Genomic DNA, 23,477 nt, shown 5'->3' with positions numbered 1-23,477 from the left:
GATGCATTTAGGTTTGGTGTAATTGTTTCTCGGGTTTCTGTCAAAAGTGACGAAACAAATATTTACTTTGTTTAGTCTAGGTGTACATTGGCGAATTATAGTTCGCATAAAATGTATTTTTTTGGACAGAAATCTACACCAATTCTGGATACATTTCGATTAAGTTTTTTGAAAACTTATTTCAAACCAACTTTTTAATAGTTAACGCTTAATCAATTTGGTTAAAATATCATTTCGACAAAATTTTATTACATTTTTTAAATGGTTAAAGTTATATGAGATGTAATTGTTTTATATGTCATAATGTTATTCATGGCAAATTACAGCATTTTGAGAATAACAAGAGAAATACTCGCGGTCAAATAAGCTGACTTCTTACATAATGCATAATTTTAAATTAGCAAGCAAATAGAATAAAATATTCCTCGTTCTTCATTCAGGTATTCGTTATATAAGCTTGTAATATGCAAACCAGATCTAATCTACATGCTTGTATTTTTGCAAAATGGCAAAGCAAGTTTCAAACAAAAATAAGACCATTCAAAAAGTTCAGTTATAAAACAATCTTACATGATCATTTAAAGAACAAACTGATTATAATTACTACAGATAAAAAGTAAAGAAGGGAACGTTAACGTTTTGCTTTCATGTGTTGTCATGCACGATGGTATTTTTAGAAAAAGTATAATGAACATAAATTATTAAACATATAGTGTGAGGTGTTATTTGAGATGAGTATTACAAGAACAGGAAGCGAAAGACTAATATGCCGATGGGCTTTGTCGCACCTGATGCTATTCTTTAAAGTCTTGATACGACCAAATGAGAGAAATCCGACCCTTTCGTTAACGAAAATACCGCGAGTTTGTCTGAAAGACATCAGATGGTATGTAATCAACTCTTGTACGATCATCTGGTATCTGTGAAGCACAGTTTGTACTTATAGCAATCACTCAAGTCGAACACTTCTTTACTTTAAACGATGGTGTTAAATATATATTTACCCTTAATAACATGATTAAAAAAGTTAAAAAGCAGATTGGTATTTCAAGAAGATTAGCAAAATTCTGGGTGTTTTTTTTTTTTTTTTTTTAGTTTGTTTTTTTTTTCTTCATAATCTGTAGACAATATAACCTGTCAACATCGATCATCGTTTTATTCAAATCTCTGTTGATTTTGGTGTAATCGTATGGCAGTTTCCTTATTACATTATAATAATTAGACCTTGTATAATCCGGATATCTGTCTATAATGACCAAATATCTTAATCACGTTGGTGATTCCGGTTTGGACAAGTCATACTGCTTCCACAGTTGATACCATTCTTATACATTCATATATTATTACGCAAAGGTTACTTTTCCGTTTTGTTCCCAAATATATATGCAAAGAAAATTGGAATTATGTTAGAAATAACTGCTTCCCCTAAGTTCAACAATACAAATAGATGCACATTAAAGTAGATACAATCTGGAAATAGGTACATCATTGCGATAGACGTCCGCTTCAAATGGTGGCTAATTAAGCTAACACATTGGAAACACATTTTAAGTTATATGTGCCGTAACTGAGCAAACATTTGGAAATGTTATTTGTTCTTCTGTTTTCTGTTGAAACTTATCAGGTTTGATGAATAAAAGTTGTGGAAACCATTCAAATGGACAAGATAACATGCTTGATGCCTAATAAACATTATCTACACACCACAAATTATGCACTCTAAAATTCCTATTTTTTATGCCTTATGTAAGTTTAGATACCTGCAGAAATCACTTTATAGTTATTAATAACATGTAGAAATGTAAAATGAAATTTGTGGACCACAAATTGGCTTAATGGTCTCACAGTTTGTACTCATTTCACTGCACTGCAGATGTAAATATAATGATTTTAGCAGCATTTTCAGCTCTTCTCTGTACTTGTAAAAGTAAATATATGAATGACAAGTGTTTTTAATGGTGAATAAAATATTAAAAGTTCTTTTTGATTCGCGAGTATTCAAGGTACAGCACACTGACTCTGGAGTAATAACACATCTTATAATTGGGGCTCGTATCATTGGTCCCCCAATACAGCTAAAGATAAAAGCGATTCATAGACATCTAAACAAAATGTTTTATTTACTTTAATTATCAATGAATGTAATTTTTTTATCAAACAACCATAGCAATATGTCACCCTACGTTATTGCACATCATTGATTTTTGAATTACAGAAGTGCAGAAGATACATATAGCGGATATTTCATTACTTAAAACATTTTACATATAAACAACTTGCACATTGTTTTCATTCTATTACTTAATCATCTCTGATTCAGTATCATTATCATATATATCTAAAAATTGTTTATTTTTACAGAATTTTTTTAAAGGATTGTGTCATATACAAATCTTAAACTCAACATCTGGTTTCAAATAATGTTAATAGTTATTTTTTTACATCTCTGACATGTAGCAGACTTTGTTCCTATCTTTCTTTATTGTTTATGAAATTTCTGATGAGACTTTGTAATGCGAATTAATGTCTGTTACATTTATGATACAAGTGACACAGGGTTTGAAAGAATGAAGTTAAAAAATCGAATCCTAAGTCGAATACGTACTCAAGTCGTACAGTTGAACAAGATATTTGAAATTATGTTTTTGCTGTTTTGAATTTGTTGGTGCCAAAGAGTTGGTTCTTTACAGCTGAACTAAGGTAGAACGATGCTTATTTTTTTAATATAATGTTTCTTTATCCATCATCAATAAAATCATCGATAAACATTAAGATTCAATTTAGAAGTATTGTTTTTAATATTGACTTTTGGATTTAAAAATGACTCGTGACTTGTGAACATACGATTGTAATTATCACTAATGGACATTAATTTCAATTTAATCGGATTTGTTTGCAGATTATATATTGTGTCATTAAATCAATATCATGCTGTTATTGTTACGCTCACCTTATTCGTCCTATTTCCTTTTTATTTTCTTCCATATTTTTCGTATGTTTTTGATTTTGAAATAATTATTTCTATCGTTAGTGCATTTGTTCTGTTATATATATATATTTCAATAGCATATAGATTATACTAGCTGAAACATGTGTAATGAAAGAACCACAAAAACGGCATAAAACATATATCATATCTACTCATGCGCAGAGCATTATGACTTATTTCCGGTAAATCAGGCATTGGCATGTCCGTGATTCTGTCCGAATAAACCGCTAAGCAAATGATGCAGTGAACCTGAAATTCATAAAGCATCAACTGAAAGTGTTTCGTCCGAGGAGAATGGTGGATTATTGGCGGTACCACTCGGCGCCTACAACGGAAGTAAAGTGACTGATTTCACAATAACGGCATTTTGTATTAACCAATAGAATAAGATTGTAATGTCAGTAGAAAGCCTATCCCTGAGTCAGATTTACGATAACAAGACCGTCCACGTGCTTCGTCACACACCCACAGCCCGCACATACACTCATTATCCAATAGTCATTTAGAAACAAATCACCTTTCTTAGATTTTCTATATTATCAGCAGAAAGAATCAGATAAGGGCATGCGTATTAACTTTCCGAGTTACAGAGATATTGTCGTATAGAAGTTGACATAGATAGCATTCCCTGATAATTACTAAGCATGCGTATACACGGTTGATGAAAAAATGGTGTAAATATAACATCTTCCCACATCTATGTTGATTTTCAGATCTGTATTTTTTTACTGTTAAATTTGTTACTCTCGTCTACACGTCGATTATCTAACAGGAAATACAGTCAAAATGTAAGTTTATCTACGATGTGACAAATACAATAGATAAGCTCGGGTTAACATTTGTGACAGGATGTATCAACAATTGTGCAAGGCGGATCTATATGGTTTTTTACTTATATGTATTTATTTCTATTTTGTTAAAGCCAAAAGGGTGCGAGTAATGTACTTCACATTTGTGATTGCGGGGGATGTTGTATCTACAGAAATCAAACTTAAACATCGTCACCATTCTAAGGTACATATCTTAAATACTCATACATGTTTCAGTCAGATTTATATCTACAAAATATAACTATTGCAGTAGACTGGCCACCAGACCATAATTATAAGTTATTGGTAAGACTTTCCCAGCAGAGTTCTTTACTAGATTATCTCACCATAGTTTGAAGCTTAGAATCAGACATGTAGTAGAGACAAAAATAATCAAGACAAATTTTAGTGTTTTTTTTTTATTTTCTTGAGACAGGTGACCAGTGTACTTTTACAGAAAAATCTTATTATTTGGATAGAGACAGATCTCAATATGTTTAAGGTTAACTTGAATAGATATCTTACTTTATAGTGACACAGACATAACACAAAAATCAGAGTTTACTCTAAATAAACCGCGAAATAGTTTATGTTGAGAATACACTCTCATTTTTGTGTCGAAGCTCTATAACATGAAACAGCTATCGAAGTTTTATTCTTATAAGTCAATCTATATTTGCTAAATGCCTTGAGAAATATCCCGGTTCTGCAAACTGGCGGTAACAAGCTAAATATTCGACTAACCTCTCACATTCTACCTCTGCCGTAAGTTCTTCCATACTAAAACAAACATGTTTCTATAAAATATTTTGATACATTTGTCTATTAATACTACGTTATTACGTCATAAAACATCGCTGATTGACGTGCACTTGTTTGTGTATCACGTGACATCTTAATGTCACGATCGACAATCATGTAGCGTAAGCTAGGTGCTGAATTACCGAAAGAGTATGATATTCGTTTTGTGATAAAGATCTTCATGTATCATGAATGGGATACTTGATATTTCGGATCAATAAGGTCAAACAAAGGTCATATAATATAACAATACTGCATTCTGATTGAAATCTTCATGAAAATCCGGTTCATTCAGGTACGGCTGGGGACAAACGATGCCAATCGCCGCATGTTGCTTTCATTAAATGAAACTGAACGTATAAAACATTTGTTTAGAAAATACTTTTAACAAATACATTTGTATGTTTCCTATGATTTTATTTCTAAAAAAAGTTATCTTTTGCCTATTAACTTCATAACTATATCTTAACTACATTGAAATCTCTACAAATTGAAGCGCATGAAATTCAAACATTATCCCGGTATGTAAATTAAGGTGTGGAGTGGTTACATGTCGAAAAAAACCGTACCCTGTCGGACTCCACGTTAAAATTTGAAATGTGTACAAACGTGAAATATACATTTATTATGATTATAAATTTCAACAAACGAAATAAACACAATCTGAGAAAAACTGGAGAAATGTAAAATATAAATTAATTAGCGAATAATTTCTATTTATCAACGGTGCACGATATTATGATTAATAATTTCTACAAACGAAAGACTGTATGTATTATAGCTTTATCACCTGTGGTTGCTGCACGTAAACAACGCATATAAGTTCAGACAAGAATTCGAGTGTCAAAAATGGAGTAAAACCTGAGGCCATGATGGAATATTTTTCTCTCGTAAATCGACGTTTTATTACATTTTTGAAAAAATGATTGCTCGACATTTTGATAAATAAGTTGGAAGAAAACCACAACTGCAAATCAAGTCTCCATATATATATACGAATGTACACGACAATTTTGTGATATTTTCAACGAAAATTCCGCTGTTTCCATATAGTAAAACTAGCATAGCTTCTGGGAATAACGAGAAAATAATAATTTGTATTACACCTACATTACAATGCACCAAGTCATCAGACAAACGCGTATCTTTGGAATACATTGATATAAGGTATTTTGTAAAACATAAAATGCTGAAAATATATCCATGATGATTTTTTCTCTCATGTTCCTCGGCATGTCATTTGGAACAGAATTTCAACGTCCTATTAACAGCCAGGGTCATGTAAGGACCGCCTCCCTATGTGTAATGTGTTGTGGTGTGTGGAATTTTGTATGTTTTGGAACGCTGCATGCGGTAGACTCTTGTTGTGTCTCTTGTAATAGCCATTTTATAGTGCTATCTCACTGAATCGTGCCGCCGGAAGCACACACCGCCCGGATTGCTACCAAGTTTAAATATGTGAATGAAATGATATTTACTTTGAACGTAATGATGTTTCGTTTCCACACAATATTATTCCGTTCGAAAGCTATAATTTCATATTTTTGTGCGTTCCCGGCCACCGTAAATTTCAATAGTTAGCATATATGTACCCATACAACATGTATGTTCCGCATGAGTGAACTTGTTATAGAACTATGTCAATAGATGAAGAATGTCTAACCTTACCATGTTGTGTAAAAATAAAAAAAAGAACAAGAACATACCAGCAATAAATCTCTTTGTTCTTCGTTATTGTTTTATCTCTTCGCGGCATACTAAATTGTCTTCAGGATCTTGTTCGCTCTTTGAATGTCAAACAGTTAGACTTCCCTTAATGCCATAGGTAAACCGCCATTCCCTATTATACCACTCCCTTAGGGCTATATGGGTACTTATGAAAATATCTTTTTATTAGTCAGTTTAAAGAGAAGAGCGGAAATACAGATAGGTAAAAGACCTTTACTTTGGTTTGTGCAGTTTCCCTTAGAAATTGTTCTAACATTAAACTGTCTTCTTGTGAAATCTATGGTCTATATAGATGCCTGAGCTTTGTAGACAATCTTCATAATGCGCGCTACCGCATTATAAAAAGATTGTCCGTAAAGCTCTGGCATCCATATAGACCATGAATTCCATAGGAGGATAGTTTGATATTGATTTACATTATTAACTCATTTTGGGGTTTCTGCAATATTGTTAAACCGTTTATCAACAGTGATTTAATCCACTAGATGGAACAGACATTTTGAGGGTGATCAATTGACGTTACCATGTCAACATTAGTGACGTCATGATGATCACTTTTTGTCAGTTATACTCCCATAGACTTCAATTTGCCTTAGTTAGTTTATATATATTAATAGTTAAAGTGGCAAGTGAATGTAAAAAAATATGTCTTTATTAATTGACACCATTTTTATTCAATATAATATCAGCAAATGAGAATAGTGTAAAATATGAGGATATATAATATTGATATTTATCAAGTTCAGATCACAGCTTTAGCACATGACGTACGCTATCTAGTTTTTTTATTTAACTGACTGAAAACCCCTTGAAGGAAATATCAAACTGATATAAAATATCATTGACATCACCATTAAATATGTACATTACAGTACCTTTATGTTCCTACTAAGCCCAATGATATTTTCCAGTATTTACATTGGCAGTTAGGCTCTGGCGTACTAATACCACAATCGGAGTTCAAAAAGGTCAAGAAAGGACAGGATTTTTACGTCAGTATGATAATTCACTGAAGAATTTATAATATTCTGAAAGTTGATCAATATGGAAATATATTCTCTTTTTTTTTTATTATTTGAAATAAATTGAAAAGCTCTATTTATCGACGAAATCTTTGTGTTTTGAAGCGACGCTTTGAAATGTATCTACAGCTATTTATTAATAGTTTAGCCAAATCATTATGTTTATCAATATTTCTTTTCAAATTAAGTACGGAACTATCTGTCTACACCTTTTCGCTTACCCACCGGGGCTAATCGTTCAAACTGGGCTACGCTATTTATACTCATGGAAACGCTTCTTTTACATAGAAAACTATCGTCTGGGGGAGCGTATGTGATAAATATTTGCTCGGTGTTCAATTCACGGTCAAGAATCCAAATATGCAAGTTGCCCACGGAACAGTAGAGTGTTTCTTCAATGGGTAGAAGCAAAATTGATGTTTTATTGTATTAGACTTTGTCCTGTTATTCGCGCACAGTATAGACGGGTATGTCATATCATGGTTGAAAATTGTTATTTTTGTTATATATTCAAAGATGTATATATCTGAACAAGAGATGGATATTCATTTCGCTAAATTATCACAGATGTCAAAGATTAGGTGACTTTTTCTTGTTGAATGTTACGGTTGTAACTACATTTTCTAAATTACGCATGCAAAAACGCTACAAATTGGTATAGCTGTACTCATATGGAACACATATAAAATTAATAATACAAGGCAGTTGATATTAGAGCTTCAAATATAATTTCTTGAATCGAAAGACATTTCCATGACAACATATATGTATATATACACGGGATATTTTATTTTGATTTATCGTTCTAATCTAGGTAATCTTTTCTTATGGTAACAGATCAAGTTCGTTTAATTTTGATAGTCCCATGAATTGAACTAGCAACATATGTCCCAGTTTCCGTTTTTACAAACAAATGGACGTTCCGTCAAATTGAATACGACGTTCCATTGGATCGAAACCGGTATATCTGGTACTTTTCGTCTGAGGGTTCCAAGTTCTAAGAAGATTATCCGTCATCTTAAATAATGCATGCTTAGAATGTGATTGGTTCAAAAAATCTTAACGAGAATGTTCCTCTAAATTTTTATTTCGCTGTTCAAAGATCAAGCGTTGAACTGTTGATAGGGGCAGCACGTACTATTCTACTGAAAAAAATGAAGAAATGACTTAGGAACTATAATGTGTATCCACTGCCTTGTATGTTATTCACTATGCTGGTAAGCGTTTTCGCATGCGTAATGTAGAAAATATAGTTATAACAGTAACATTCAACAAGAAAAAAAAGTCACATAATCATTGAAATCTGCGATATTTGTATCAACTGAATCCGGTTTTAGCTCTGTTTCTCATTTAGATATATATCTGTTTGAATATATAACAAAAATCACACTTTTCAACCATAATATGACATACCCGCCTATACTGTGTGCAAAAAACATCAATTTTACTTCTACGCATTGGCCAAACACCCTACTGTTCCGTGGGCAACTTGTATATCTGGATTCTTGGCCGTGAGTTGAACACCGAGCAAATATTTATCACGTACGCTCCTCCAGACGACATGTAAGAAAACTGTTTACACGAGCGTAAATAGCGTAGCCCGGTTTGTACGATAAGCCCCGGTGTTGCAGTCCAAGCGCTAAATGTTTTTTTTTTTTTAAATCCCGTCGGTTATTTGGTCAACGAAGGACATGCGATTACAAGCATCTTCGTGACGTTGCTAATGTTGTAAACAGACGATAGGACGAAACCAAAATTCATTGAAATTCACAAAAACATTAAGCTTTTAACAAACGCAGGAGACAAGACAAAAAGACTATTTATCTGAATGCTTATTGTGAGTATATATTTAAAATACAATAGCAATAAGCGCTACTGATTAGAGTGTGGAAGCTGATATGATATTTTACTGCCTTTTGATAAAATAATTGTAAGACGTTTCAATAGATTGCATGTATTTGAAAACTAGTTTTGTTTCTAGACTTTTGGTATAATCGCCTCTGGTGACAGTAATACCCTCGTGGTGACACTAGGCACTTTCACCCTCTAATGCAGGTAGTATTTATATTATATGTCACAAGTGTAATATGACCTAGAGTGATTTTCATTGTCTGGAAATCTATTGTAACGTCAGACAGACACAATAAAATGACGTCAGGAGAAACTACGTGACGTCTGGATTACGAGGACGACGGGAAAAAATGTCGGCCTCCGACGTGAAGTTCTTATGTAGGTATGTGTAGTTATGTGATAAAAAGTATCTTAAATTTGTGTTCATTTCATATGATATTTTATGAACCTCGTCTCGTCTCGCCAAGGCTTACAAAAATAAAGACTTCTTACGAAAATGAGAATAGAATTCCAGTCATAAACTATTACATGGAAGAAATGTTCTTTTCGAGCTGAAATTATACATGCAGTATAAATAAAACTTACACGGGTGTTGTACATGCTCTTTTTAATTATATCCGAACTGAGATTGATGAGAGCCTTTATCTCGATGCTGCGTCCTGCTTCTTGATCAGCAGACCTCAGGTGATGTAAGGGGGCTGGGATTGATGTTATTCAGTTATTAATCTAATTCAATCATATTCTCATGTCTTGTTCGTTGCCTTATTAATAAATGATTCTACTCCGATTGTGCAATTGTTGATGCTAACATTTCGTGTGAAATCACTATATGTCATAGTCACAACATCATGGATTTGTTATAGAACTCTTCATTTCGAAGGAGTGGTACAATTAATTAGCATATATTGACCGGATTTGTGGGATTAACAGGAGTTGTTTGACGATGTATCACGCATTACATAAAAACATGTTTCTCCACCACATAACCCTCTAAAGCCCTTTCTAGACCGTAAATTATTAAATATTGTTTTCGCTTTCCTGCTCACATGATTTCGTCCAGGTCTCTTCCTCAAATGACACCCTTTGCGGTGATCTTAAGTCACTTTTAGTCAGCTTTCGATGAAACCTTTTGAATGGTTACCATGAGTTTTCTTTACTTATTATTCTATGTAGCAAACGCCTTAGCGGTGGCCGAGTGGTTAAGATGTACCGACATATTACCACATGCCCTTCACCTCTGGGTCGCGAGTTCGAATCCCATGTGGGGTAGTTGCCAGGTACTGACCGCTGGTCGGTGGTTTTTCTCCGGGTTCTCCGGCTTTCCTCCACCAACAAACCTGGCATGACTTGAATGACCCTGGCTGTTAATAGGACATTAAACTAATCAAACCAAACCAAGCCTTCGATAAAGATGAGTTTTTAAAGGATGTGAAATAACACAATAAAAATAAGTTTTAATTTGATTCACATTGACTGTAGACAAAACAAAATAACGGCGGTTAACCAATGCAATACGTGTATAATTCAGAAACAATTTACATTACTGAATCCAGGGGGAGGGGGTTCAAATACCGATTAGATATTGTTCTTATAAATTTGAATTTGTCTTTTATATCCAAATAAATTACTTTACTTAATATTTTCAAGAGATAGAAAAAAGGCCATATAAATGTTCATGATACAATATTATGGGCTAGCATTTTTTTTATTTTTTCCCCAAGAGCAGACGATCCGATATCAGATATGCCAAACGTCTACGTCATAACATGATAGTGTGCCTTAATCAGGTTCATCGGACAGAAACCAACTGTCTAATTATGAATGACATGTGCTCGTCTATTGGCGACAAATGACATTCTCGTTTTCCTATTAGCAACAAGGGGATGCATATTAGCCATTTAACCTTTTCTGGTGGTAGAACATCACTTAGTTATGTGGACAATCTTGCAATATTCATGAGAGAACTGGACGCGTTTTTTAACATAGAAATGTCGTAAATATACTCTTCGCGTGGCTGTAGCTCGCCGATGTCCAGGCTTTATCTCCAGTTTATTGCACAAGTTGAGCGTCAAAGCGTGCCAACTACCACATGGCCATGTCGTGTAAAAGCGCATTGATTTAACTTTGTAAACTGTGGCATGGACGGCAACGTTGGTGTTATCGGAGACAGCCGATAGCTGGCATTACAATTATTTCTCTCTGTTAAAATCCGTCAAGTACGGCTGTATCTCCCGAATAACTCTTCCTTTTTATCCCCAGAGGTAGATTACTGCATTATGAATCACCTGAAAACCAAAAGCGTAGAATTAGTGCAATTTCAGCCCCGTGTATTATAGATTATTGAAAAGCCTAAAACACATTGAAAGAGTACTTTCCCAGATGTAGCTGTAAATCTTGATGTGGTAGTTATTACACCTTCCCGTAGAATCGTCGTGGGAGGGAGAAAATCTGTCAGACAATGCCAACATACGTCAATCTGCGACCTTGAAGACGACGTCATTGGTATTCGATCGCAATTTTATCCGCTTTTCTATACACACAACGCTGTTCGTAAATGACTCTTGATCGTATTCCATACTTTTTTCTTAATTTCAGATTAAGATTTAACCTTTATTTTTGGGAGCATTCGTTTTGTTATTGATCATCATTATGTTTACATTATCAACCGAAACGAAATATAACAAAATATATAGTCTGTATTTGTTATAAGATTATTTGATTATGCTTGTGCTTTATTAACATATTTGTCTATACAAACGTTTGGTCTTTTGAAATGTCTCAACTTATATCTCAGTATCTGTCAAATGCCAACTGAAGAACATTTACCCTTATCAAAAGGTTTAAACAAAACAAAAACGACGGATATTGTGACTAATGTTGAACGAATTAGACTGTATTACTTTTCCTAATCTCTTTGACATTCCAACTTTGCACTAATGATTTCTAAGGATTTGTTCGGCTTGTAAAACAGGTAAACAATGACAGAAACCATGATTAAAAGTAAACAGTGTCATATATTTGATTTATAAATAAAGACACCATCTTCCTTTGAACATTGTAGGAGTCATATTTATATGTAACAAATTTGAAGAAAAAATCCTTACGGACGAAATCTATCTTCAGTTTGAAGAGCTTCCTTGAATGGGGCGAAATCGCTCATGTAACTAGTCAATCGTTATTGTTTTTATTTCTTATATTCATGTGTTTATATTTGCCAGTTTGAATCAACTCATATCGAACCATGTATCATGTGTTATTTCTATGCATGTCCCATTTCACATTTAAAATTATGATTTCTGACTGAACTAAGAAATAAGAAAATGAAACGAAAAAAGACTATACAGTTGTTGGCTTGGAAATGGTCCGAAACAAAATACATTGTACAATGAAAGTTCAATAAAATGCTGTTTGGAAACAGGCATAAAGCCATAATTCAGCAAAAGTATTTCTTTAAAGTCAATGACTTTCAAGAAGAGATTGTACCACTTTGTGTCCAAAACTGATTCTGTGTCAATTATACTAAATATTTTCTCAGCTAACTACAGCTATGGCTTGAAAGTTCGACAAATTAAAAATAATCTGAGGACTGTCAACATTAATGCTTCCAGTGTCAGAAGAATTTGATGTAAATTAATTCAATTTAGCGTGAATTTAATTCAGCTTTTGTCGAGTAATTCACTAAAATAAATCTTTGCAGAAAAAAAAAGAAAGAAAAAAGACTACAAGAACAAAATGCTTTTAAATGTACGTCGCGAAATTCACTCGCCCCGAAAAAGTTGTTACATGTAGACGTGAAACTCGAAATTAAGTGGATGCGAAAATTATTTGGCTTACAGCAATATAGACATAATTCTTCGCCATGTATATAGGTAATTCAATAAGATGATTGAACATTTTAGAAGTAAAAATAATTTTGCAAGCATAGTTTTGTTTTTTTAATATGTTGAAAAACTGAACTACTTTAGTAGTAAGTATGCAACAAGCAATTTCATTGGTTTCACAAAATAAGCCATCAACTAAATTGTATCAAAATAATTTGTAGTGTTGAGAACGATTGGGCAAAATAATGACTGCAGCATTTTAGAAATAAGTCAACCAATAACAATATATTACAAGTATTGTCAGTAAAATAATATTGTGTGATTGAGTTATAAACCAGTTTTTTATTTTAAACTGTATATACCCAACAGGCACTTCCTGTCGACAAGGCTATATTATTTAAAACCCTTCACGGGAAGGCAGTCATATTTTATATTTACGGGACAGGCCAGACTTCTAAGAGCAGAGCATCCTCAATACTCCAGGGGTTACTCTCACTGACGTGATATCTACCCCTGGACTATCTGACAGTAAAACTGAAGGCAGCTCAGGAGAACAAATCTGAACAAATCACAGGCCTTCAAAGATTTCCTTTGAAGACTACAGAGAGAGCGACGCCCAACTTCAAAGCCACACAATCAACCATAGTATACCGTTATAGGGCTCTTTTGATGTACACCAAAGGACTAAGTTACCTGTTATGTTCTGTTTGCCTCCAGTTATTACCTCGAAATATTCCAGGGGTGGATATAATGTAAGTGATAGTAGCCCCTGGAGTATCGAGGATGGGAGCAGAGAACTAACATTTTGCTTTAATCCTACTCCTGCTCGTTAAATGTAACTAGGAAAACAACAAAAAATGTCTTTGTTTTCGACATATACGAGTACCGTGGTAATCAAAACATACCGCAAAACAGATAACTCCCTTGTATGCAAAGATGGGATAAAAATCTCTGTCAAGGTTTTAACGCAATAAAGATATCTTGTGACAAGCAACTACGTATACGCGTTGATAAACATCACACTGTGAATTACCTTGAAGTAGCACAAGTTGACGAGTGATAGAAACTGATGTTTTGAACTAAGCTTATTCTAAATACGGATCAAATTAGTAAAGACTTTACCTCGCATTTGTATATCGCCAATTGTTTGATTTAGACCCAAACGTGTGATCAGAAGGATAAAAGACAGGCAGTAAACCTTATCAGTGACCTTTGATCTCTGATTATTGAAGGTTCGTTATGAAATAACGTGTTAAGATCATAAGCCTTAATTATTGTTAATATTGATTAGTGCGTGTATCCTCTGAAATCGAAGGCGATAACCATTTTATTTATTCTTGTAACCAGGAATATCGCAGAAAAGCTACAACGAAACAGCCTATAACTTCAAACAGCTGTGTATTTATTTAAAAGATAAATGCGCAATTAAACTGGAACTGACACACAGTAAGCCTAGACTTTAAACTACCAAGCTGTTATGTTACATGTCCAATTAACGATTTTAGTTTTGACTCCCCCAACCGGAAGTAAGTAATAATATTACGTTGTCAGAGCAGCTCATTGATAAAACTGAAAACCAACAATTGCTATAAATAAAGGCATAGCGCAATGTAATCGAGAAATTCATGACCAAATAAATTTATTTTCATAGAATCCATAAAAAAATATAAATGCAATTACAATTTTGTATATAACGCTATGTTATGAAATTTCTAGTTTTTCGAAAACAAGGGGTCCAAAATCGAGGGGATAAGATGTATGATAATCTTCAACTTGAATTTCTGGCTTTCACTTAGGAAAAGTTAAAGGGGTGGTAATTGGTCGGATGAGATCATTGAAATCAAAAACATTAGCACCATACCTTCCTTGAACTTATTCTAAAACAATGGAAAACAATGAAATTATAAAACCAGTTCTCGATAGAAGGACATTTTACAGCATTTTGTTTATGTGGTTCTAGATTTGAGTAGTGGTGATATGAGTAATTCTGTTTTTAACGCCAACTAATGTCTATAAAGCATAATTTTCACTGCTTAATGCATCAAAACCTGTGGTTTTTAATAGATTAAAGAAGGGAATAGCATTTTAAATTTTTCGCCGGGTTATCGCAAATATATGCATTGAACTTTGTATATTTTTGCTAATGACAATTCAATTCGTCTCTGAATTTGAATTAAAAAGTTAGACAAAATAATAGTTCCATTTGCTTGGGACTGAAACTATAAAACCTACCAAACAAAAAAGGGAATTATACGATTAATAATTCTCCTATAACTCCCGTTGGTGCTGGTCACGTATTGTGACGTCATTATGAACAACGTCATGACGTAATGACGCAATTCGCATTTTTTGTGCGTACTTGCATGCTACCTGAATGAAAACCATAATTGTTCTCTGTTATTTGCATCAATATTTGTAGTTATGAATTTAAAGAGTTGAATATCCTAAAGATGGAACATATTGGTTAAAATGTTGAAAGTGTACTGAATCAGATGATTTTATGTTTATTTCAATGGATTGGTTTTTTTTTCCTCGAATGACGTCGGAGGTTTTTATGACGTCGGAGATACTTATGACGTCACAAGAAGAGGCTCCAGTGACCGGGGCAGCGGGGAATTTGATTTGGTAATAACGATTACACTTAACATTATAGATTGGCTTAAAAGTATCAGAAAACGAAAATATAAGCTAACGCGCGTTATTTAATTTTTCTGCAATCCTGGGAGAATTATAGGACCATAAATCCCTCCGAGGGCAATTTAATACTTGATTATAACTTTGATTGTTTATCAAAACCGACTGGTACCTACCATACCTATTTTTGTAAAATACATTTCAAAGTGGGTGGATACTGCACTGACTTCAGGCTCATCTGTCATAGCGTCACGGATCTGCCTTGCAGTCAGTATTTAACTGGTGAGACGGCAGACAATAAACATCCTGGAACGACAAAAACCAGACGGAACCGTTTAGGAAGACTATCAAAAGATAAATATCAATACAGGGGCTCACTTCAATCTTTTACAGGAAAATAAAAAGGATAGAACATTTGAAACAGCGGAATTGGACAAGCCCACGTCGGGAAATGTATCAACTTGTCTGTTCAAACTTGTCAACTTAATGTCGATTTCAGTGAAACAAACATGGTCTGATGTAATATATTCTGAAGTCTATCGCATTTAGTTTGTTGTTGTATTTCGTCTTAATTTGAGTAAACATGTGTCTATTTTATAGTGTTTTAGCTTAGTTTAAAAGTGATTCGTGATTTTTAAAAGTAATTTTACTATGTTTGACAGCGCTGGCCCAAATACGTTAATGTTTTCCGGCTGGTATACTAGCAAATGCAAAGTGTGGGTCATAAAGAAAGTTTGAGCGGTTTTATATCAACGTAAAATAACAATTTTACATAGTAAGAAAGACATGTAAGTGAACATCAGGAAAAAAGCTTCTGATACAATGTACTTCCTTGTTTTTATATGTCTGTGCTGCAGCCATTACCAATCTCAACTCGTTAATATATATCTTATGATGGCACATTTTATATGATTACAAAACAGGACAATACAGGCATCGATACCGTTACCAGAGAAAGCAAACATAAACTGTCAAATTGATTGTCATACTCCTGGCCTGGTGCCAAAGGTTCGGATAAGAGGCGACGGATATAAATAAACACTTTAAATAAATTATAATCGAGAATTTTCAATTAGCACCATCAATTAACATTCTTTTTGTGTCATTTTATTACTTGTAACGCATTTACCTAATTGTCACTTTATTGTATTACATGATTTATTCCTTGCAGCATCAGGTCATACAACTCGGGTTTAATGTATATGGAATTCATTTCACACTCGTAAGTTATGTTTTAAAAGTTACAAAAAACCTCGCCAAAGCTCGTGTCTTTTTTAACTTTTAAAGCATAACTCACTTATGTAAAATTTTCATATTCATCAACCGCTCGTTGTGTAACCTCTATATATACCGGGTGTTGACTTATGATTATAATTCCTGATATATTCTGTGAAGTGAAAGCGTTCCTGTTATAATTTTATTGGCGGCAAATATGAAAATAGAATTGACAGGGAAAATAAATTCAAATGATTTTTTTTTAATTAACAGAAACAATTTAAATATGTATTTTTTAAAATACCCTTTTCGTATAAATCAAAACATTTAGATATGATAGATAATTGTGAAATAATTGTTGTATCATAAAAATGATGATTTTATTTCCTATTTTTATGCTATTGTCTTTTTTAATGATTTAAATTTCTTCCCACTTTAATTGATGTGAAAATAATGTGAAAATAGTGAAAATATAATAAAAATGCATGTGAAAATAATGTGAAAATAATGAAAATAATGTGAAAATTATGTGAAAATAATGAATTGGATTGTCACTATTTCAATGATCGATATTTCGTTGTTCTTCTAACCTGTCGGCACATATTATGAGAGATTCCTTTTTATACAAGTGAAGACGAATGGTGTCGGACTTTTGCTCTCAATTAATGTTTTCTGTCTCCTCCTTGGACTTTCTATAATATGATATTGTCTTTTCGGTTGTATGGGCCCAGGCTGTCGAGGCGTATATACACTGGTATTTGACTTTAACTATCTACATGGAAACACTTGAAAAACATGAAACTTTATGTTATTTTAGCTAATGTTCGTCTACCAGCATGAGGTAGGTTTGCGTCATGGCTGCAGTTGCAAAGATTTCCCAATATATTACCACAGTTCCTCTAGCTCTTTTTCAAGGGGTTGAATCCCACGATTATCTGTCAATGAAAGTGTTGTTTCATTAAAGGTTGGGCAAAAATATCAACAAAGGTTTCCCAGCTGAAAAACTGATTGGGTGCTCGCACCTCTTGTCAAATGAAAAACTCCACATTCTATGGCAAAACCTCGTTTTGGATTCAAATTCAAGATGGTAGCCGTTATTGAATATCAGATGCGGATATATCTTTAGTATTGGAACTAAGAGAGAATAAAAAAACATTTGAGGTGTCCGATTTAACTAATTTGAAGGTGACTTATCGATTCGGGATACTTTATTTTGAAACCGTTAAATGTAAAGATATCAAGAGAAACATATTATTAGTTTGAAGATTTAAACACATAATTGTCAAAATTATCAAAATTTATTTATATATATTAAATCAATGTAAGTTTATTATGCATCTTATGCAATTATGTGATTGGTTATGAGATATTTACATTTTAGCATGTTGTGACTTTTATATATGGATTAAAAAAAAAAAATAAAAAAAAAAATGATTTAAACACAAGCTGATATTAGTTCTACATGGCGTCTTTCAAAGGTATTTCTCGTGACACTGAATCCTTCATTATTCAATCTCTATCAAGCAAACCAAAACTCATAAATGTTTATAACTGAAAGCCCCACTACCTTTCCGAAACCAAAATTAAACATTTCTTAAAACAACAATAACACAAGAAAATTTTAATCGATGCTATATGATGATATTGCAACACTAAACAAAAGCAAAATTCTCTGTGTAATCTATATTAATAATGAAGATTCATTTCGCTATTTTGCCGTCTGGAACAGTGATAGTCAACTAACGCGCAGTAATTAGTACGACTACGGGAAACATAATACGACCTGTACTTTGAAAATTAACATTATATTTATTTTAATTCAATTGATCAGAAGGTGATGATACGTGTAGTATAAACGGCAAGCTAATATCTTTTGCGACTCTACAATATAATAAATACCAATTTGTATTTCGATTAAGAAAAATTAAAAGTCATTTCGGAAAGGTAGTTGTATCATTACTGGTGCGTGCATAAACGAGTATTTCTTACATTGGGCCTAAGGGCGACAACTCGAGAAAAAAAATCGTAACACTGAATTGATCCATACTATTTAAATATTTCATAATTCACAACCATCTATTTTTCTTCGACATGGAAATAAAGAAAGTAGGGATGTACGTTGACAGGAGTCCTCACATTTTTCTTCAAATTTATTTTTAAGATTCCTGATTGTCTTTGTCAATAAATACGGAAGAGGTGCAATCATCAGGGAAAATAGAGGAGAATGGAGCTGAGTACATTAAAGGAAACAACAGACGTTTAGAAACAGCCTATAATGGGTCATTTCTTAAAATTATTCTAACAATAGAAGTCCAATAACTTGTTAAAAATGGAGTCTATTTTTTAAAGTCACAAAAACTCTTTGATACGGTAAAAGCGAGACTTTGAATCTGAAAACTTGACTCTGAAACGTCACTGGAGAGGATCCTTAAAATAGAATAAAATGAATTAGTTAGAATATAAATAGCATGGACATAATTTTTTTTTTTTTTTTTTTTTTATGATTTTATACCGGACTTATTGATTTGGAATATTAGAGCAGTCTGCAATCTAGCCTAAGAGGCAAACAACAGATTTATACTTATACCACATCTACAATCACGTCATTGTTTACTGGCTCTTAGACAATGGGACAGAGTACTTAGAGTTACCTCCCTTATACTACTGAAATTGCCGCGGTGTTTCATGTAGAGCATTACGACCCGTTATCATAATAAAAAAGAAAAGTTTTGATGCATATCTGATACATGTTACACATGACTGAATTATAAAAAGATCGAGGTCATTTCATGGACTAACTTACCAATGTGGAGTCCGGTATGGTCAAACCTGTTCATAACTTTGTTGATGTGGTCAAGCAAGGTATGGTTATTCCTGTTGATAACTTTGTTGATGTGGTCAAGCCAGGTATGGTCAATCTTATGTCGATGTGGTCAAAGTTGATACATCCAATACATAAAGCCTAGCTATCGGAATCAGTGACCTGACGACAACTTGTCACATTTGCTAAATTTATGGAATCCTCTCAACTTACTTAATCGATTTGGTTTTTGTCATATATCAGAGATCGATCTACTTAAAGTATTGTGCTTATGTGCTTCTTATGTGCTTTACATGTGTTTTATATGTGCTTCCAGGTGGGATTGTATTTCTTATTTAATGTTCTGCAATTCGTAAAACTCTAATAATCGCAGTTTATTTCAAATATCTTTACACAATACCGTAATCACTTTTTTAAATTCGTCACAGTGATGACGCTGACACAGCTACCAAGGAAATCAGTATAAAGTATAGTTAATCTCAAGTAACACCTCTAAATTTCTCCTTTGCTTCTTGTAAAATTACGCGACAACCAGCCGAAATATACATTATGTGGTGCAATCAAAAATTTCTAGACAAAAAACTAATACCATAGCCAGAATTGCCAGTAATATATGAACTCGATATTCGGAATGTTTTCACTAAATACCAGGTTGGAAATTTGACGGATTTTCGGGTCAAAACACAGGGATCTGAAAAAAGCTAGTTTATATAATTATGAAAATATTCGGTAAAAATCTTACACTATATTGTACTATACACGTATATAGTACAATGTTAATAATTTTTTCCCCAATTTTTATCAAGACCCTTAAAAGCCTAAAAATAGTCTATGGACACTCTGGTGGGTTCATATTATATAAACTGTAACTAATTTTCAGATCCCTGTGGGTCAAAAAGTTAACAAACTCTATAGTCTTTAAAAGAATTCTCGAAAAGTTTCCAGCAAAAAGGCAAAACAAAACTGAACATAACACGAGTCACTGGAACCGTTTGTTAAAAGAGATTATAATTAGCTCATATATATATTTCTTTCATACCTACAGGTGTAATACTGGCTGGTCCAGAGCAATACACTCATGTCGCCTGCGGCTGTATTGCATGTCTACCCATGCAATAAAGCCTCGTGACGTCACGGCGTCAACAAAATCTCTATTTCCTCGGTAAAATTTAAACATTTTTTTCACAAATATGACTGGTTTTACTATAAAAGATGCACACGATGAAATTTGTGTTGAAAATATCACATAAAATTTCATGTATGGAAAATTGATTTCCAGTCGTGGATTTCTTCGAATTTATTTCAAAATGGCTGGATATTATAGTTGTAAAATTTCAATAAAACGTCGAGGTATGAAAGAAAAATACTCTTTCATAAGTAGATATGAAGGATAGGGATATTCTACCCTCGGGATCACAAAATGTTGCAAAACCCTCGGCAAGCCTCGGGTTTTACTACATTTTGTGACCCTCGGGTAGAATATCCCTATCCTTCATATCCACATATGAAAGAGTCTTATAATATTTCTCTCATATATACACGTGTAAATCTGGCTGTTCTAAGACAATACACTCATGTCACTTGATGCTGTATTGCACGGCTACCCATGCAATAAAGCCTCGTGACGTCACAGCGTCAACATAATCACCATTTCCTAGGTAGAATTTTCAGATTTGTTTTTAGAAAATAACAACAGCGTTGAAAATGTTATGCCTTTTCATGTATGGAGAATGAACTTGCAGTCGCGTTTTTTTTATTTTTTTTTATAAAAGCGTCGGGTTTTAAAACATTTTGTGACCCTCGGGTAGAATAACTCTCTCCTTCATATCCACATATGAAAGAGTCTTATCATACTGTATATATAACTGCTTTTTATTTATTGCTTCTTTAATCTGGTATCTAACCTATTAAATCCCATAAGGAAAAATAAAAACAGGCGTGTCAGTACTTAAATATTTTATGAAGAGGACTAGGTAAGTCAATAAATCCATATCGAAACAGAAATAAGTTTATCGTACACAATACCATAACAGATGGACAGGGAATAACATTTCAGAATTTTATTTGAAATCATAAAACAACAAATCCCTTAAAATGACCGATGGGCTACCAACGTTTTCATCTTCATGAATCGATATTGTTTGAAGTTAGTTGAGTAAACCAGCAGTGTAGTTCATGCTCGTAGGACTGCCAACATATCGAAGATGATTTTGTCTTTTTTCTTCCTGGGGTTATTGGTATGTTTCGCTGGTGGTACTTCCGGTTTCCCAAATATGGAAAAGAGTCCAACTGCGTTCTATTGTTTTCTGATGCCGGATATGACGTGGCAATGCAAATGCCCGGAAGCAGCTAAGGTTTATGTACTGCACCAGTATTCACAATTTGCACTAGTATGTAACGGCTATAATCAGCTGGAATTTCTGGCGCGGGCAGGAACCAATCTAGGTGACATGACATCCTGGTCAAATACGAACACTTACGGTTACCAACTTAAACATGCAGCTCAAACTGTCGAATCACTGGCAAGTTCTTTCGGGAGAGGACCCTTATCAAAGATCAGAAACGGAATATGGAACTTAAATTATCAGGAATCTGGTAAGACAGAGCCTACATCAACATATTTCCCTTCTTCAAGTGCCCCGACCACCACGGCACCAACACCTATCGCTGAACCATACGCTTCCGGTGTTGCTGAAACGTTCGATAACTCTGCGTCTGCTTCCGGTGCTTATCAAAATCACCGAAATCACTTTGGTTCTTCATCTGATTCAAACACGAAGAGTTCGTCGACGCCTTTTTGGAGCAGTTCAACAACTTCGACGACAGAAAAGCCAAAACGAAACACAAAAATCAGACCGAAGAAAAATCCAGAAGCTCCAAATTACCCCGTATCGAAACCAGAGCCGACGGAGAAACCGACCGTGACAGAGGCGCCGACGGAGGAACCTCATAGTATGCCAGAAGTAACCGAGGATAAAGGATGCACCTACATGGGGAGGAACTTAAAGAAAGGTCAATCATTCAAACCACCATGGGGTTGTGCCTTGTATTGTAATGGAAACAACAGCTTGTTCCGAAAGTGCTCGTGATGTTCGGAACTCAAGTGTTAAGTGTTCAGCTAGAAAAGAAGCGTAAATCGCTGAACATGAAAAACGTAACTTTTGGAAAAACGAAAAATAATGAACTGGGCCAGGATTATCTTATATAATTTCAAAAATTGACATATATTGGAACAGAACATATGTTTGTGTTATATCTGCGAAATCTTATTGAATTTTATTTAAAAAATTGGTTTTCGGTACATTTAAGTGATTAAGGCTTTTCTTTGAATTACGGATTCATTTTTCAACAGAATACGGTGAGAATATATGTGACTTGTATTAAAACATCGGTAGCTAATACTTGTTTCTTAGTTTTTGTGCCGATTTGTTCATCGAAGTTACAGTTTAAAATAACACAAGGTATCGAAAACAGTGTCATCATGCAGACATTCAACGTACAAATTATTGTAATGTCAGATACAAATCAAACTCTCTCATCATGATTGATAAATATTACGAAACTACTAGTTGTTTGATTGTCGCATCGCAAAGTAAGGTTTCAAATGCTTAATACATGTATACATATTGATCGATGCATGTAAATGTAAAATGTTTAAGAATATTTTAAAACTTGTGCCAGTCTGCTTTTGTCAGGGAGAGGTAAATATGAGTGCAATTTGTGGTATAACTCGGTTTGATGCAGAATCAAATACAAAACGGCAACCCAGGTTTAAAGACATAACAA

At 33.7% G+C, this 23,477-nt stretch overlaps 1 protein-coding gene across 1 annotated transcript; it reads left to right on the top strand.

Moving 5' to 3' along the window:
• Window positions 1-21,980: 21,980 nt before the first annotated feature.
• On the top strand, window positions 21,981-22,870 carry LOC138328999 (uncharacterized). Its single transcript, XM_069275697.1, has one exon. The coding sequence runs from the start codon at window positions 22,001-22,003 to the stop codon at window positions 22,778-22,780; it is 780 nt and encodes a 259-aa protein (XP_069131798.1). The 5' UTR covers window positions 21,981-22,000; the 3' UTR covers window positions 22,781-22,870.
• Window positions 22,871-23,477: the final 607 nt, after the last annotated feature.

This window comes from Argopecten irradians, chromosome 8, assembly GCF_041381155.1.
Source record: "Argopecten irradians isolate NY chromosome 8, Ai_NY, whole genome shotgun sequence".
Classification (NCBI taxonomy): domain Eukaryota; kingdom Metazoa; phylum Mollusca; class Bivalvia; order Pectinida; family Pectinidae; genus Argopecten; species Argopecten irradians.
This window is presented reverse-complemented; position numbering and strand designations above follow the sequence as displayed.

Excerpts from the sequence above, each read along its gene's own strand:
- LOC138328999 (XM_069275697.1), top strand. The coding sequence starts at position 22,001 with ATGCCGGATATGACGTGGCAATGCAAATGCCCGGAAGCAGCTAAGGTT.